The sequence below is a fragment of the Colossoma macropomum genome, unplaced genomic scaffold, assembly GCF_904425465.1.
Source record: "Colossoma macropomum unplaced genomic scaffold, Colossoma_macropomum, whole genome shotgun sequence".
NCBI classification, from domain to species: Eukaryota; Metazoa; Chordata; class Actinopteri; order Characiformes; family Serrasalmidae; genus Colossoma; species Colossoma macropomum.
This window is the reverse complement of record NW_023494802.1, coordinates 29,414,580-29,430,629: the sequence shown is the minus strand read 5'-3', so window position 1 is coordinate 29,430,629 and position 16,050 is coordinate 29,414,580. Positions and strand designations below refer to the sequence as shown.

The 16,050-nt window shown below is 37.9% G+C and overlaps 1 protein-coding gene across 2 annotated transcripts in view; it reads left to right on the top strand.

Annotated features, from left to right (window-relative positions):
* The window catches only part of cc2d2a (coiled-coil and C2 domain containing 2A), a 33,983-nt gene that overhangs the window by 13,667 nt on the left and 4,266 nt on the right, over window positions 1-16,050 (top strand). The window contains exons 14-33 of one of the 2 annotated variants that reach the window (XM_036592113.1): window positions 396-605; window positions 735-841; window positions 1,156-1,296; window positions 1,966-2,122; window positions 2,598-2,857; window positions 2,985-3,162; window positions 3,242-3,395; window positions 5,407-5,554; window positions 6,220-6,358; window positions 6,671-6,874; window positions 7,663-7,755; window positions 9,445-9,536; window positions 10,514-10,681; window positions 11,493-11,598; window positions 12,556-12,665; window positions 13,754-13,850; window positions 14,142-14,240; window positions 14,688-14,864; window positions 15,082-15,096; window positions 15,541-15,744. In XM_036592113.1, coding sequence (XP_036448006.1) covers window positions 396-605; window positions 735-841; window positions 1,156-1,296; window positions 1,966-2,122; window positions 2,598-2,857; window positions 2,985-3,162; window positions 3,242-3,395; window positions 5,407-5,554; window positions 6,220-6,358; window positions 6,671-6,874; window positions 7,663-7,755; window positions 9,445-9,536; window positions 10,514-10,681; window positions 11,493-11,598; window positions 12,556-12,665; window positions 13,754-13,850; window positions 14,142-14,240; window positions 14,688-14,864; window positions 15,082-15,096; window positions 15,541-15,744 — 2,859 coding nt within the window. The remainder of the gene's footprint in view (window positions 1-395; window positions 606-734; window positions 842-1,155; window positions 1,297-1,965; window positions 2,123-2,597; window positions 2,858-2,984; window positions 3,163-3,241; window positions 3,396-5,406; window positions 5,555-6,219; window positions 6,359-6,670; window positions 6,875-7,662; window positions 7,756-9,444; window positions 9,537-10,513; window positions 10,682-11,492; window positions 11,599-12,555; window positions 12,666-13,753; window positions 13,851-14,141; window positions 14,241-14,687; window positions 14,865-15,081; window positions 15,097-15,540; window positions 15,745-16,050) is intronic. The other variant, XM_036592114.1, reaches the window with a different exon arrangement.

Below are 16,050 nucleotides of genomic sequence, written 5' to 3'. Positions count from 1 at the left end.
TTTTACACGTTTTGTTATTCTAACCATGAAATTGTCTTATTTTCAGATTCACCATTTCAGTCTATCGTATTACTGTGATATATTTCGACAGGGGGGGTGCCTCTTGTTGTATTTCACAGTGGCTCAACCGTGTAAGGTTTCATGGTTGTCGTTGGGAGGTTTCACAGATACAGATAAAACAATGTGTAGTCAGTGTTGAACCCTCAAAACAGAGCACATTTTAAATTAATTGTTATAGTTAACAAAAGCACCAGATTGGTAAATCTGTGGACCCCTGTATTGTTTCATTGGTTATTGACCAAATGATATATCAATCAGTCCATAATATACATGTGTTTTTTCTGCTAAATAACACTGAATCACTCATCTTGTTCTTGCCACCACTCTTTTTGCAGGCGCTGAAGTCTAAGTATGTGAACCGCTACATTGCAGGTGTCGGGGACACTCAGGGAGACTACCAGCTGGATGTGGACGTGTCAGGACTTATATTCTCCCATCATCCATTGTTCAGCAGAGAGCATGTGCTGGGGGCCCGTTTGGCCCAGTTTTATGACCAGTACCTTAGCAGACAGCACAAAAACCTTACTTGCCTTCTCACTGATAAGGTAGTGTAGCCATGATTAGACCCACAGATCACAAGCTGTTACCATTTTCTTTAAATAGAATCTAGTGATCAAATATAAACATCTTACTTTAACATTTTACTTCCTTTGTGTGTGTTCGCACGAACGCAGTTGAATGGTTTGAGAAACACTATTCGTAACATGCTGGAGCTGCATAGTGGAGAAGGCATTAGTCATGTGACCCAACAAAGAATAGCGGAGTACAAACAGGAAGTGAGGTAAGTAGTCTAAGCCACTGACATTTATATATATTTTTAGTTATGTCTATTGTGCATGTGACTCTTCACAGGTCAGTGCAATACTAGTGTAGATTATTGAGCCATACAAGCAAGTTGATTTAGACTCAGGGATATGATAGCCTGACTCTGCTGTTTAAATGATGCTGCATTTATCCAGTACCTTGTGTCCAGTTTCATCTTCTAAACTGTAGGAAGCAAGTTTGCTTTCAGATGTTCTAATTCTGTTGCAGATAGTGTCCGGCACTTTAAATTCTTGACTAGGTTCAATCAGTGTCATGTTCTTGTTTTGACAGACATACACGTCAGCTTCGAGACTCTGAGCAGGAGAAGGATAGAACTTTACTGAAAAGCATCATCAAAGTTTGGAAAGAGCTCAAAGCACTGAGGGAGTTCCAGGGGTTCACAAACACACCCTATAAACTCTACATCAGAAAGTGCGTCCTGCTGAAGATAATTCAACACTCCAACAACTAACCCAGAACTCTCCATCAAATATCAATAAACCAACCCAGCACTCCAATTAACATCAATAAATTAACCCAACACCCAGAATCACTGAGCAAACCTAACACCCTCCAACAAATATCAATGAGCCAGTATAGCAGTCTCTAACAAATATGAATGAGCCAACCCAGTATTTTCCAGCAAACATCAGTAAGCCAGCCCAGCATTCTTCATCAAATGTCAGTTAGCCAACCTAATACTCTCCAACAAAGTGACAAATCAGCCCAAAATTATCTAACAAATATCAATAAACCAACAAAACCCTACAACAAACATCAATAAATAAACCCAACACCCAAAAACACTGAGCCAACCTGACACCCTCCAACAAACATCAGTGAGCCAACACAGCCCTCTCCAAAAACATAAATAAGCCAACTTCAGAACTTTCCAACAAACATTAATAAACCAACCCAGCACAAACATTAACAATGTTAATCAGTGAATCAGCCTAACATTCTCCAACAAACACCAAAACATGAATCCAACACTTTTACAAAAACTGCAACACTAAATACCCTTCATTTGTATATAAGCAGCATGTTAACAGATTTTCCTGAATCTTTCCCCTTCTGTATCTAATGTCCCGTTTTTCTCAGAGAGGAGGTGCAGCGAGCGTTGGATGAGCGGGAGCAGGAGGCAGAGATCCTGGCGGAAGTGGCAGAGCTGCAGGCAGAGAGTGAAGAAGACTATGAGAGGAAGATGAGCGAGTATAGGAGACAGCTGGAGGAGTGGAAGTCCTGGAGGAGGAAGCAGGTACTGTGGCTGTAGGTTTTATTACAGCAAAGAGTAGTGTCTGTCAACTAAGACATTTGGCTAATACGGTTGACTAACAGTAATATGAGCCGAATATGCATGGGGTACGAGTATGGTTTGGATTAAGGTTGTAGTTGAGTGAACCCTTAAAAGTCCAGTGTTATTATTGTTATTTTGCTATACATTAAATTTACCAACATATTTTATATGTAATTAAATAAATGAATTTTCATCATTATATGTCAATTTTATAACCGATTTATAATCGGTGTTGACATGTTTGATTCTACATTTCCCACTTTTGTTTGTTTTGATGCCAGAACAAGGCAAAAATGTACAGGATGTTTATTTATTTTTTGCAAAACATGATACTATGCAACAATAACTTTTATGAATGTAAAATTGTAAGTCAATTACAAGTTTAAAATCATTAAAAAAACAGTATTAAAATGTTGGCTGTTGGTGCTGTGTTCAGAAAGCTTTAAAGAAGAAACAAAAGAAGAGAAGACAGCAGTCTCAGGATGCAGATGAGGAGGAAGAGGAGGATGAGCACAGTGAGGAAGAGCTGGGGGAGGAGCCAGTTAAGCCAGAAGCTCCTGAGAAACCTGACATAGCAGGACTGGAGCAGCAGGTACACGAGAAAGCCTGCAGGATTCGCAGGAAACCCGGAGAACCGGTTCTGGTTCCAGAACTTACTGCCTCCAGTCCAATCACGCCTAATGAGCAGTGTCCACGGTGAGTAAACACCGTTAACGAATTTCAATGACTTTACACCCAAGAAGTACAGATGAAGGCCACGTGTTAATGACATCGAAACGCATCTTAGATACTGTATCTTCTCTATGTCTTCTTGTTTTTTAAGAGGTGAATTTGCACGAAGAGAAGACGTAGCAAAGCGTTCTCTCTTCATTAAAGTTTTGTACAATGACAAAGAAGTTTCCAGGACAGACAGTCGCTCTCTCAATATGGACTTCAGGGTTCACTTTGGACAGATTTTCAACCTGAAAATAGTGAACTGGCCAGAGAGCATCAAACTGCAGGTAGTGTCTGTCAAAGTTTGGTTGTGTTTTGTCTGTCTGTGAGTGTATATGTTTGACTTTACAAATTTTTTGCCCTTAGATATACGAGAGCGTGAGCTCCTCCTCTTCTCCGTTAGCGGAGGTGTGCGTGCCAGTTCCAGAATCTTCAGTCCTAACAGGCAGCGCTCCGTCTGAAGAGCTGGAGTTCAGCAGTAACCAAAGAGTCACCTTCAACCATGAGGGAGTTGGCAGCGGTAAACCCAGACACTTGCAGATACACATGCGCAAACACATGTTTACGCTCTATGAAAACATTTGGCGCCCACCAGGGAGAAAGTGTTCTCACAAGCCAGACTGGCTATCATCAGAAGCCCCTTTCTCACATGCACTTTTAAGCTGAAATTAGTGGTAATTAAAGGGGTTAGGTGTGTAAGTCACCTTCAAAAGCAATTCACTTAAAGACCTAGTATAATTCCCATAAAATTACCAGGAAGGTTTGTGTGTGAATTGAAGCTGATACATAACAGGGAAATACAGTGATGTCTATATTACAGCCAACAGAGTTGAACTTTTCTGCAATGCTTTTGTTTTTACAACTTTTTAGTTTCATTTCATTTTCATTGTGATTCTAGAGAGAATAAGTAAAAATTTACCCTGCTTTTATGCATGTCCGCTACTGTGCAAAAGTGATTCAGCATGGCCCGCAAATAAGGGCAGGGCGAAATAACAGCGTCATTAGCATCATTAGTCCTGTTTGACTAGATTTAGTCATGATGCAAAATGCTGAACACAAATAATTTTATACAGAGTTTTATTTTTTTAACGTGGGACTTTGTTGTCTGTTCCAACTTATCAGATGTCAGAAAAAAATGTGACATATCATGTATCCTGAAAAGTATACATGATATGACATGAAAAGTTTTTAAAGTATCGTGATATTATATTTTTGCTGTGTTGCCCACCTCTACTTGCAAAGCAAAATGTCTGTGTGTTGCTTTTGTTTTTAGTTGAGTTTTTGGTTTTCGCATGAGAAAACAGTCAAGGAAGTGTATTTTTGTACATTTCAGAAATGAAGAAGATGGCCGTTCATGCTGAACACGACCCTGTCTTGTTTAACAGGACTCTCCTGGGGAGTTATGACTGCGTGCATCCCAGTAAAATACTTTTTAAGGGCTGTCAGTGTGAATGACTTAAAGTCCAAATATTACTGGTAACAGCATTGTGATAACATCCTGGGTTTTGGGTGTAAAAAGGGCTAGAAAGTCTCAAGATTTTGTCACTCAGCTTGGCCAGGAACTACTAGTTTGACTGTCATGCAAAGCGGCCAGTCACAAATCGTGGTGACATCTAGATGCAGTCAAAACAGTGCTACAACAAAAACAGGTCTGTGTGAAACAACCCTAGAAATAACCCTAGGTTACATTAATCATGTGTGAATCAACATTTCGGTAAAAAAGTGTTCGTATTCGGTGGAAAACAAGCTCCTTAAGTATCATTATGAAGTCTTTACTTGTGTTTTCTGTGGCTAAAGTCAAGCCAATATTTACTGTTCTACCTCTAGTGTACCAATAATAGAAAAAGTGTAAAAATAACAGGAAAAAAAAAACATTTAATTTTATGCACTGATGTTGACTGTTGCCTGTGAATTCCCAAGCTAATTACAATGCTAATGACTGTCCCTTAAGACAAGGTGGATGGTTAGGATAAACAGAATAATGGCTAAATGAAATGCTTTGACATGTTTTCTACTCTTTTTTTTAGTAAAGGCGTAAATCGAGTAGCTGCTTCCATCTCCCTCGTTTATACTGAGATTACTTTTTCCGTACTAATTGATCATAAACATTGCAGATGTACTGTAGTAAACTGGCATTACCTCACCTCCTCATGTAAAACTAATCCTGTCCGAATAGTACCATAGTATAGTAATAGTGTGACAAGCATAATTGTGCATGACAGTGTATAAACATGACAGCGTGGATTGCGAATCAGTGTAATTGATGAGATTTTGACAGCTGTGGCGACCAATCTTAGTATCTTAGCCCACATTATACCTCTCGTTATTTCGGCCTAGGCTGAGACTGGGGATGGAGTAACTTTTTAAATAAATCATTGATTTGAAGTCTGCTTTTTAACATACTGTATGGTACCACACATAAGCAAGCAAGTTCATCAAAGACCAAATTACTAAGGTATTTATTGGTTATCAGCCTCTCTAGTGACAAACGAATAAGCTGTATTGCATTGCTTACATCTGTTGTGTTTTAGATGTTCCGTTCTCATTTGCGGCTGATGGCAGTAACAGGCAGACCCTGCTGACCTCGGGCAAGCTGTCCTGTTGCGTGTCCTGGGCTGTCGGGGAGGATGACGTACCTCTTGCACCTCCCTCCAGCCAGTCTGGTGCTGGCATGCACAGGTGAGACTAACAGCATGATCCCACTCAGATGCACTCAAGAGGATTTCAGATGATTGCATCTGTTGTTCTGTGGAGTACACAGTAGTTGTTTGGCCTTTCATGATTGCCCTCTCACAGAAATTTTCCCTTGTTCACATTGAAAGTGTCAACATTTCAGTGAAATAACAGTACTTTAACTTGAGTAAGGGTTAAGAGGCTATTCTTTCTGGATCTGTGAAAATTACAGCATTTCCAAATGACAGAAGTGCAAATGAAACCCACTAACAAAATTCTTAAAGAACAAGAGAAGGCAAAAGCACAAATTTTAAGAAAACTTGCCACAAATCGGGATGATGTCTGAATCATTGCTGTCAGAACATTCCTGTAAATGTTTTTCTAATTGCATTATATTCGAGAATGCTGCGCTGTCTTCACCAAAGACATTATGTAGCTTTGAATTACATTTGGGTTTGTTTTGTGTTTTGGCAATTCCCTTCAGTGAATAATGTGTTTTTCTTTTTTCAGTATTTATAACTTGCGTGGGGCTGCGCTTTATGGCTAGTGTACTGTCCAAGGGCTCTTTGCTCTTTGTGATAATAATAGCTATTGAGCCTGCTTCAGGGTGAGTTGACTTGAGGGACTCTTCTTATATTTCCTTTTCTTTTTTCTTTTCTCTCTGTTTATAGTGGTTTGAGGCAGATGGATGCTATAGCGTGTATTGGCGCATCAGGTCTAAACGACATGAAGAGGCTTGGGAAATGGGCAGCCGAGTCTCGCCTTGACCCCAACGACCCCAGCAACGCCTCCATAATGCAGCTGCTCTCTGTAAGTGAGCTCCTACAATAGAAACATCACATTAGCCAAGTCCTTCACAGTCTGTAACGATCAAAGAACAGTCCAGAGTTTTTTCAGTTCCTTAGATTCTTGTGTTTTGACATGGTACCTTTTTGATCATTTAAAGAAAACAAACATCTGGTCCAAACTCAAAAAGATCCAATTCCTTGTGTTTACACTTCACTACGTAAGATCAGGCACAACGGCATATGAAAGCAATCAAATTTGACTCCCTGTTTGAACCTGGACAGTACGTCGTCTCTGTCTCTTCCTTTCTCACTCTCTCCTTCTCTCCCTCTGTAGGTGGCGAGTGGAGGGGAGGTGGCCGTCCCTGATTATTTCCGACTGGAGCAGCTGCAGGAGGAGTTTAACTTCTTGTCTGATGAGGAGTTGGAGCGTTCTCGTCGTTTCCGCCTGCTCAGGCTGAGGAGCCAGGAGGTGGCAGAGTTTCGCCATTTTAAAACCATTCCCGCCACCGAGCGTGAGATATCTGAGAAAGTGTTTGAGGTTAGAATTTCTGTTTATAGATCTCCCTCATGTTAAATGACCAAAACTCTTCCCCATAACCTGATCATATCAGTGTGTATACAATATTGGGTTGTTTTAAAAACATCACATTCTTTGTGGCATTTTGCACTTTCTAGGTAAAAAATTAAAGATGTAAATGAATAAAGCTATAAGCGCACTGCTCTGGAGTCAAGTTTGAAATAATGGGCATTTTTAAAGTGTATTATGTTTAGCCTTCTATTATAGAAACCTCAAGGATTACAGTGTTTACATTGTCTCCAGTAATGCACATTACAGTCCATCCTGCATGTTTGTATTTACATTCCTGGTATGGGAACATAAATCCCATTTTTCCTTATATTTTGTAAAACGTTAAATTTTTAAAACACTTTTCAGGCAGAATTAGTGGGGGAAATGTCATTTTTACCAACATTTCTCACTGCTTTTAGTCCCATCTGAATTCACCATGTCAATCATTTTTACGGTCTGCGTTCTCCTGAGTCAGTAATGATTTCGACATGTCTGTAAAAAATGCTGTCATATTCTGTGAAAAAGGAGTTTTGAGGCACAGGAGACCATGTCTTGCAGTGTTGTTGCAGTGGTGGTGCTCAGTGTGACAATAAAGGCTTATTGCTTACATAAAACAGCAACAAAATCTAATGTGATTAAAAAAAAAGTTAAATAAATTATTTAATATATTATCAATAAGAATTGCAGTAGTTCTTCCACCACGCCACATACTTTTTACAACAGATGTAAATGTGGACTTTATCTCTGTGCTCCTTCAGGATTATGAGCGCAGGCTAAAGGAAGGAGAGCTGGTCGACACAAAAGAGCACATAGATGCACACAGAGCCCTGGTGGCCAAGTATTTGCAGAAGGTGAGTAAATATAAGTCTATCTATTCCCAAAAAGGCATTTTTGAATCTGATATTTCACTCCATACATGACCCAACTGTTTTTTAATTATAATGTTAATTCTGAAAAAAAAATAGATAATCATGACTGTACTTTTAAGAGCACTTCACTGATTTTGTGTCACAAAAAGGGAACAACAACTACACAACACTGTAGACTACTCACTCCAAACTCTGGAAAACCATTCAGAGCAACACTGATGGTCAAGTACACTGCCCATCAGAAGAGCACACCTAGTTTACCCAGAATGTTTTTAATGCAGATGTGCATGTTTTCATGTCTGTTTGCAATAACATAATAAAGACTAACCCAGTTCACCCAGTATCGCACATAAACATTTCTGAAATATTTATCCTAGTGAATACTCATTAGCACTGTTTCAGGTGTTTAAACCAACTTTGGAATAAGATTTTTAGTATGTGACAAGTACTAAGGAAGGCACTTCGATGAACACGAAGCAGAGTGTTTCAATATATGCCCAAAGTATTAGTAAGTAGCTGTTTATGTAAACAAAACATTTGTAAAATTAAAAATTAACAAAAAATTTGCTAAATTAAAAAGTAAAACAAATTACTGTTAAAGTTTCAAAGGAAAGGAAGGTGTGCACGAACATTTAATGGACAGCATATGATTATTTTCAATTTCATTCAGTTGTTTTGAATGTTGATGTAGACTCAGGCTGCTTGTGCATTTCTCTGGAGTCAAGTTTAACATTACAGACATTTTAAAAACTTTCTCTTTTTACATTTTTTACAATTTTAAGTGGGTTACAACAGGGAAATAAAAAAGGCAATGGTGGGGATGGCAAACAGAAAATAATTTATTTTTATCGTTCAGTGTTAGTGTTGATGTAACTCCAAAAATACTCATTACTCTCTAACCTGCATGTTTGTATTTACAGTGCTGGTATGGTAAAATAAATCCTTTTTTACGTAATATTTTATAAAAACCTCTATACTCCTATTCAGACATGATTAGTAAAGGAGAACTAATTTTTACTGCTGTTTCTCAGTGATTTAAGTGTCATTTTTACTCTGGCACCTTTACTTTTTATAACGCAAGCAGTTGAAATAACCTTAGGATTACAGTAATACTAAGCAACTTGACATATCAGTATCACATTCTGTGAAAAAAGAAGTTTCGAGGCACTCGAGGAAGCATTTTGCCACTGTCTGATTTTTATTTTTGTACATCATTTGAGCTCAGCAGCTTCCCTTTACATTGTTTTTCAGTTTACACTGTTTTTTTTTATTTCATGATGAGTCGATCAATAGACATTTGCTTGGAATAAAATCTCTTTACATGAACATTTTTGCCTTCTCCTGCAAAGTTATTATTTTGGAGATGCTTGTTTTTCCTTGCACAGTGACGATTTATCTGTATTCTCTGCTAAAATCAAGCCGATGTGTACTGTCCTGCCTCAAATGCACAATATTAAAACATTAAAATTACAGAAAAAAATGTGGAGAAGTTGACTGTTGACAGGTTGAAATAGTGAATCATATTCAACCAAGGTTATGGGTGTTTTAGCATTCATTTTTACAGTCTTGGAGTAGCCCAGGCAATGAATTAAACAGAAAATATCTGTAGCGTGTGATTCTAGAAGTAATACAACTGAGTTAACATTGTTTGACTCTCTCTTTCTATTTCAGGTGCGAGAGTCAGTAATTAATCGCTTCCTCATAGCAAAACATCATTATATACTGTCTGATTTGGTTGTAGAAGAGGAGGTCCCAAGCATCGGGTAATTATCAATACCCTTCCACTCTGCATCATTATTTGTTCTGAAGAGCTTTAAATGAAACTAATGTAAAAAATGTAGCCTTTGTCTAGATTTAACACCTTGCCAATTTGATTTTTTTTTTCTCCAGTTCAGTTTATATTTATTTGGTAATTCTCCTCTGTTTTATCCTCCGTTTCCTCTTTGCATTGTTGTGTATGTAGAGGTCCAGGCCGAGGGTACGTGTGCAGGCTTTTTCTGTTTTTTTGTGCTTTGTTTTTATTCATTTCCTCTTATTTACTTAATTACTAGTTCCACTTATTAAGCCTCTTTAGTTCTTCTTTCTATAAGTATATGTTCCCATTCTCTGTAGTACTGTACCGGTCAGTGTGTAGTTCTAGAAGAGTCCAGTTTGTCAGTGCGGCTTTGAAATGTGTGTATCTCTGTGAGTTGTCATAAAGGCATGATTCACTGACCTCTTACAGAATTTAACTCCAGCCTTGAAAAAAGAGCTTATTGGTACTCAGTCACTATGATAGCTATTGCATACATATTTAGAGCCAGTTAAAAATTATGAGCATCAAGTTGTTTAATATTAGTTAGGTTTATTTAAGAAAGCTAAGCAAAATTCGGGGCTGGAGTTTCATTGCTTTGTAAACTGTAACAGTATAATGGCATAAGCATAAAACTGGCAGGTTGTTTTAGGTTAGGTTACTCCAGAAGATCCCACTGAATGCACTGAAGCATCGTAAATGCAGAAGTAGTCCTAGTAGAATGGAAGATGCCTAATGTTTCTAATGTTGGTAAATATGTAGGAAAACTACAGAGTAAAACGTAGCTAATAGCATTATGCAAATTAGATCAAGGTAATTGGTCCCTACTGCTGTTAGCCATGTAGCATTTTTGTGTGAAGAAATTTTCAGATTCATAGCCGGATGGGTTACGAATAATATCTGTCTCCACCTCATGCAGTGACTGTGAACTCTGGTTTACACCCTTAGGGTTTTGGGCCTGAACTTGTTTAAGCTGGCTGAGCCCAAACGGCCTCTGAAGCCTCGGAGAAAAGAGAGGAAGAAGGTCACGGCTCAGAACCTTTCAGACGGAGACATCAAACTCCTACTCAACATCATCAGAGGCTATGACATCCCCATCCGCAAACCTCACACCAGGTACCACAAATCACAGCTTCCCTGAAGTTTTAATGAATGTTATAGGGCTGTTGTTATCCTTTATATTAGTAAGCACATAATCAGAGAAAGTAAAGTGGACTTACCGAAACAATAACCCATCAAAATGCTTTAGAGAAAGAAATAAGGTAGCCTTGAAAAAAACATAAAAAATGATAAAATCACAATGTGGCAAAAATACATATGAATGGATGTGTCTAACTGGCACTGTTTCTTACTGACAGAGAGCAGTAGGAGAATTTACAGTTGAATGCAAAAGTTTGAACACTCCAGGTCAAGTTACATTTTGTTGATTTTCTTAGTGAAAATAGTTCAATACAGGGAACAAAATTAAATGACATTTTTCTGCAAATTTTAGTGCACAATTTCTATTTAAAATAAAATATAAAATGTGCCATAACTTTTACACATTTGCACATTTGTGCTTAAAATATAGAATGCGGCTTGTGCAAAAGTTATGGCACATTTTTTATTTAATGTTTTATTTTAAACAGAAATTGTGCACTACAGAGAAATATCATATTTTAGATGATGTATTAAAGTATTAAACCATTTTCACTTACAAAATTAACATCAACAGAAAGTTTTAAAACTTTTGACTGCAAATTTTTATATATAATAAATGGATCAGTCTTTACATATATATATATATATATATATATATATATATATATATATATATATATATATATATAAATATATAAGACTGATCCATTTATTAACTGATATCCATGATATCTCTGCTTCTGCCTCAGCAAATAAGCTTTTTATTTACCAGTACCATTGTTTTCAGCAAACCTGCAGCAGCTGCTAAGAGTGCTCGCTCCTACACTGAGACGTTCACAGCAGCTGCGTCTTCTCAGACAGCACTGCAGGGCAACGAGTGGCCCCTTGGCCAGGTAACTCATCTTTACTTTTATTTACCAGCACAGCTAGTAAATAGTGAAACAAACGCGCTGTGCTGTTTCAGGGAATGCACACACTAACAGCTTTCAGATCTCTATTTATGGTCATATACGCCAAAGTAGCGACTTTGTTATACTACTGTACTGTGCTGAACTGCTCTCAGAAAGAGAAGTAAAGAAAAAAATGCATCAATGTGCACATTCAGTACAGAAGACACAAATGTTAAATAAGTGTTAACCCCTAAAAGTCTAATTATTAGTGTCATTTTGCTATTCATTTGATTTACGTTATATATTTTATAAGTGTAATGACATCATAAATTATGTACTTACTTAATGAATTAAAGTAACGTTCTGTATCAGTGGGTTCTGGTGGTGGTTCTGACTTGTTTCCATTTGTTTTGATGTTAAACATAACAAAAATTGGAGACGCACTGATACCACTTTTTTTCCTTATGATACTGATACCAATACCTGATCCTTTAATATCGGCCAATGCCGCGTACCGATGTCGATAGTAACCCACACCATCAATGTATTGTTAAGTTCTGTCTACTGGTGCGCATGCACGTGTCAGAAATTGCTTTGTGGTGTCAGTCATAGGTATCGATATCCCCGTTACCGATACTGATACTGCGTTGAAGTGCCAGTATCAGTGCCGAGACCAATACAGTATCGGCAACACAAATGTAATGCAAGTTTCCATAAAACTAGACTGCACACACAAAAATAACATAATCAAATTGAAATCATATACAATCGTATTATGTGTTTACTTGCAGACACAAATGTGACATCAACTGAAAATTAGCACTTTTGACAGAATTTGTTGAAACTTGTTTGTCAGCTACAAGTGAAAAATTGGATAGAAAATTACAACATGCTTTGGTTAACACTACTACTTATAAATATCTCTGAGTGTCTGTTTTGTGTATGTATTTGCGCTTTCAGCCTGTGATCCGGCCCTTTGTGGAGGTGACTTTTCAGCGTACGGTGCTGCAGACTTCCACAGCTGAGGGGCCAAACCCCTGCTGGAATGAAGAGCTGGTGCTGCCGTTCAGGTTTTAGTTCACAAATGCTTTGTAGTGCAGTATAAACTTTAATAAGACATCAGTAGCATGGAATTTGTTTACTCATCCAACCCGCCCCCCACCCCAGGCCGCCAGAGATATACTGCATGTGCAACACAACCACACTTTACATACCCTAGAAACTGCCAATTCACATTTCTGCTGAACGTGAAACAGTTTGGTTTTGATATCATAGAATCTGTAGTGGGTACTGTTACTGAAAACAGCTGTTCGTGGTCGCTGATGGTGGATTGTTCTACTCTACAGGGAAGTGAATGCAGTAGAGTCAGATGAACATTCACACATTTATGATAACATTTGAGAAGTTTAAGCTCTCTACACCAATATTTACAGAATTTCAAGAGTTTTAGTTAACCGCTTTTCACAGTAGCCATGAAAAGCAATCTGTTTTGCATCAGTTGCAGTTGCAGTCTGCTTTTTGCATTTTGTTTCAATAACATTGATGAAATATACATTTGTATGAAATTGTTTTGTTTGAATACCCCATTCACCCCAGTCATATGGCTTGGGTTTAACCACTAATTGGTCATTAGCAGCACATAGTCTCAGCTTTTTACACACAGAGAGCCAAACTTGTCCTAGTTAATCTGAAAACATTGTTACAGAGAAAAAAAAATCAAATTTATACAAGCAGATTTCCATTTCTATTCCATTAATGGCCATTATAGGGCCAATAGAAAGAGGTAAATAGGGGTATAAAATTTGGAATTTGATTTTGGATCAAGCTTTGGAATTTGACCATAAAAGGCAGAGACAAGACCACAGTTTGACCATAGCAAAGAAAATAATTTGACTTGCCCAACAAAGTACTATAGTTGCATTGTCAGCAAAAAACAAGACAAAGGAAATTATGCAATTTTCAATTTGAAACAGATGGACAAAAGACTACTTTTCTCTGGAAACGTACTGTCTACTGTTGATGTACGTTGTCATGGCAATTCCAGTTTTGGTTACCATGATTAGTTTTTATGTAAAAATATTTACTGAATATTTGAAATCGTTACACATTTATTACTTAATGAATGAACATGAAGCGCCTGTTTTCCCTGCCCCCACAGCGCTCCAAACGGAGACTACAGCACCTCCAGCCTGCAGGCGGTACGGGATGAAGTCTTTATCAACATCTTTGATGAAGTTCTCCATGAGGTGGTGGAGGTGGGTTATGCATGAGCAAATCATTATTCAGAACTAGATTACATTCTTCAGTTTTTCAAAGATTGAACCATTCTGTCTGTGATGTACTCCAATAGCTGTTTAGTACAAGACTAAAGCAGGTCCGTTCAGACCTAACTGCTATTGACATTAAGAAATTTTGCATGAAGTTTACATCGTAAACCTGTGTAAGGTAATACAATACGTGTAAGGTATATGTTGGTTAGCCACATGGATTCCATTCTGTGCAGTCTTGTTCACTGCATGCATGTTTGCACTGTGTTTCTCTTTCAGGATGAAAGAGAAAGAGGAAGCACTGTTCATACTCGCATTGAGAGACACTGGCTGGGCTCCATCAAGATTCCATTCAGCACTATATATCTTCAGTCACGGGTATATTGTAGTAAACCACGTAGTCTGACAGGAATTATTGTAGATTATGTAATATAGAAACTGCTTTAGCTTTATTGCTGACCAGTGCTTTCTCAAGTATGGTCCTAAGGTCCTAATGCATTGACATTGCATTATTTTTTTGTCAAATTACTGAATATGGTAAAAATATAAAGATTGTTTATCACAAACAATAACTTTTCATCAAATGACAGACATAATAAAATCTCTTCTTTTCTGCTTACAAACACAAAATGATGTTCTTGATTTAAAGTGTGGAATCTGCACTTTTGTCCAAATGTTTCCACCTTTTTTAATAAACTACAAGTGATAACAAAAAAGCATTTTAAGAATTTTTTTCCCTTAATAACCGTGACTTCTGAGGGTTAAATGCAAAATAATTAAAAGTTCAAATTTGATTGGGATAAATGTATAGCTCTCTTTTGGTAGATTGATGGGACGTTTAAGGTGGCCACACCGCCGGTGTTGCTAGGCTACAGTAAGGAGAGGAGTCTTGGCAGTGAAGGTGGGTATGATGCCATCAGAAGCCTGAGCGAGGGCACCTTCCTCACCCTCTTCATCACCATTGAGCCCCAGCTGGTGCCTGGGGACACAATCAGAGAAAAGGTGAAAATCACGTTCTGTTTGTTTTATTTTCCTCTTTTTTTCCGCTTTCCTGCTTTACTGTCCTCTTTCATTTGATATTCTTTTAGTTTGTGTTTACTTGTAATTTTGTTAATATAGACAGGTTTATGTAAGTTCATTTTCTCAGTTCTGTAAGACCTTGTTTCACCCTGACTTTTCCCTTTTACTTCCTCTTTGTTGTGCTTTCTCCTTTTGATAGATGAAGGATGTGAAGGTAACTGATATGAAACCTTTTGTCCTGAGTAGAGCATAAGTGTCTTTCTGTGTGACTGGAACAGACCTAAATTAGATTATCTATGCTGTAACAGTAAAAGTATGTTTCTAGTTAGAAAACTTGTGGGGTGCACCTTTATCTTTCTTGTTAAACTCTCCATTTTAAGCCAGCAGGTTCAATACTGACACAAAATGTTTACCTTCTGAATTATACATATGAGAAGGTTTTAGTTATTAACATTTCCACTTGAAATCTGCAATTTAATCTAATGTATTGTAATCTTAAATCTGTAATCTTAATATGGAGGAACATATCTAGTACTATAACCTGTAGTAATAGTAATAAAACACATTTTGTGTTCTTTTAATAATGTCTAATTGAATCTTTAATAACAGTAAGACAAATGACCTATGTCCTCTTACTGACCTCTGTGCTTCGGTGAAGTTTGACACTCAGGAGGTGGAGCGACTGCTGCTAGCATGCGAGATTTTTGAGAAGGACGCAAGCCAGCGCTTTCCTGACCGACCGTGTCTCACAACCGTTGTGGATATCAATGGCAAATCCATCTTCATCACACGCTTCATAAGACCCCTGGCCCCTCCACAGGAGCTGCTGGACGCCTTCCCCAACAACCTGCAGGAGGCGACGGTCAGTCTCAGCTAGAGTGCCACAGTTAGTCCTTCACATCAATGGTGTGGTATCAAAAACAGGGGCCTGTAATATTTACTAAAAATTGAACATTAGGTTTGACTCATAGGTTTCTATGCTGAAGATCAGAACTGAGCACCCCTTGCTCTGAAATGAGCTATTAATGATCTGAAAATGCACTCAGTGAACAGAAAATGTGAAACCCTTGTTCAGGATAGGAGAGATGAGCGGTTGCATTGTGAGTTCTGAAGCCATTTGTTGTACCCCACAGTTGTATTGTAAGTTAACCCAAGAAAGACATCTCTC